General features: G+C 44.4%; 1 protein-coding gene across 1 annotated transcript in view; it reads right to left on the bottom strand.

Moving 5' to 3' along the window:
• Positions 1-247: 247 nt before the first annotated feature.
• The window catches only part of SEM1 (SEM1 26S proteasome subunit), a 37,701-nt gene continuing 36,366 nt past the window's right edge, over positions 248-1,582 (bottom strand). The window contains exon 3 of the mRNA XM_017849326.1: positions 248-1,207. Within this exon, the coding sequence (XP_017704815.1) occupies positions 1,108-1,207 (100 nt within the window). The 3' untranslated portion in view covers positions 248-1,107. The remainder of the gene's footprint in view (positions 1,208-1,582) is intronic.

The raw sequence follows: 1,582 nt of genomic DNA, 5'->3' as shown, positions 1-1,582 counted from the left end.
AACTCTAAAAGGAAATATAACCTCATTAGCACACTATGTGCATACCTTTTCCCTGTCCTCTGTTCTGCCCCTGCAAGATGCAATAACACTTCCTTTTCTACAGGGTCCGCACCTGGTCACCAGGGTCCTTCCTGGCCAACACCAAGAAAACATTTTTCAGCTGTATGAGAGTAGTATAGTGGCCAAAAACCACCTGAGTCAGATTGCCTGGCTATCACTTACCAGAGGTGTGACCTTAAGTAAATCACTTAGTCTGTTTTTCTCTGTTTTATCATCTGTAAAATGGGGAAAATGATACTACTTAGAATTAAGTGAAAAAATGCATATGTTATATTTATCACACATAGTATATAAAATTATTATTAATAGTTATCTTTTAGGAGGCAGATAGTTAATAAACTAATAAAACATGGAAGTCATTTCTTCTAATTTTATTTTATTTTTTATTTTATTCTTTTTTTTTGAGACAGAGTCTCGCTCTGTCACCCAGGCTGGGGTGCAGTGGCACAATCTCGACTCACTGCAACCTCCGCCTCCCGGATTCAAGCAATTCTCCTGCCTCAGCCTCCCGAGTAGCTGGGATTACAGGCATGCACCACCATGTCTGGCTAATTTTTATATTTTTAGTAGAAACAGGGTTTCACCATGTTGGCCAGGCTGGTCTCAAACTCATGACCTCAGGTAATCCACCTGCCTTGGCCTCCCAATGTGCTGGGATTACAGGCATGAGCCACTGTGCCTGACCTCCTTTTTATATGAAAGACATGACTTTCTGCTGAACTCTGGTGACTGAAACAATAAATAGGGTCACCCTTCAAGTAAGCCCCTGTTATGTAGCTACAGGAAGTGTCATAATCTCTTACTACCCAACAATACTGCAGTATGCTAACCATAATCCTGCCTCGCCTAGGCTGGACCTTAGCCCAGGCTACTTCTTCACCCAGGCTGCTCTCTCTGCCTGAAATGCTGTCACACCACCCCATTCCCTCCTCACTGACTCCGTTCACATATCCACATGACTAGTGCTCAACAATAGCTCTCCACTCCTGTGCATCCCAGCTCTTTGCAGTTAGGTGGGGCCATGAACACATACAGGTTGATGATCTGTTAACAGCAGAGGAAAGCAATGCACATCCTTCCCTTTTGATGGAGAATATAGCAGCCATATGGGGTTTCATAGACCTTTATCATCAAGAGTACAGTTGCCCTGGAAAACAGACTTTGTCTAAGCAAGAGACAAACTTTTAAGTATCAAGCCTCTGTGATCTGTGGGCTGCTTGACCACAGCATAAGCCTAGCCCATCCTGAAAAATGTACACTTCTCATGCCCCAGTCCCATCCCCACTCTATCTCCCCTCTCCCTGACTCCCGCCAGCCAAATTTTTAGTTCATTATTTACATGTTCCTCAGATAAGCCTAATGGTCATTCTTTCCAGGTAGGTCCCACTCTTGCTATTCTCTATTATAGAGTCCAGTTCTTTCTTTAAAATTATTTTCCTCGGCCGGGCGCGGTGGCTCAAGCCTGTAATCCCAGCACTTTGGGAGGCCGAGACGGGCGGATCACGAGGTCAGGAGATCGAGA

This window comes from Rhinopithecus bieti, unplaced genomic scaffold, assembly GCF_001698545.2.
Source record: "Rhinopithecus bieti isolate Rb0 unplaced genomic scaffold, ASM169854v2 scaffold_31127, whole genome shotgun sequence".
In the NCBI taxonomy this organism is placed as follows: Eukaryota; Metazoa; Chordata; class Mammalia; order Primates; family Cercopithecidae; genus Rhinopithecus; species Rhinopithecus bieti.
Note: the sequence above shows the minus strand (reverse complement) of the source record. Positions and strands in the feature narration are given on the sequence as shown.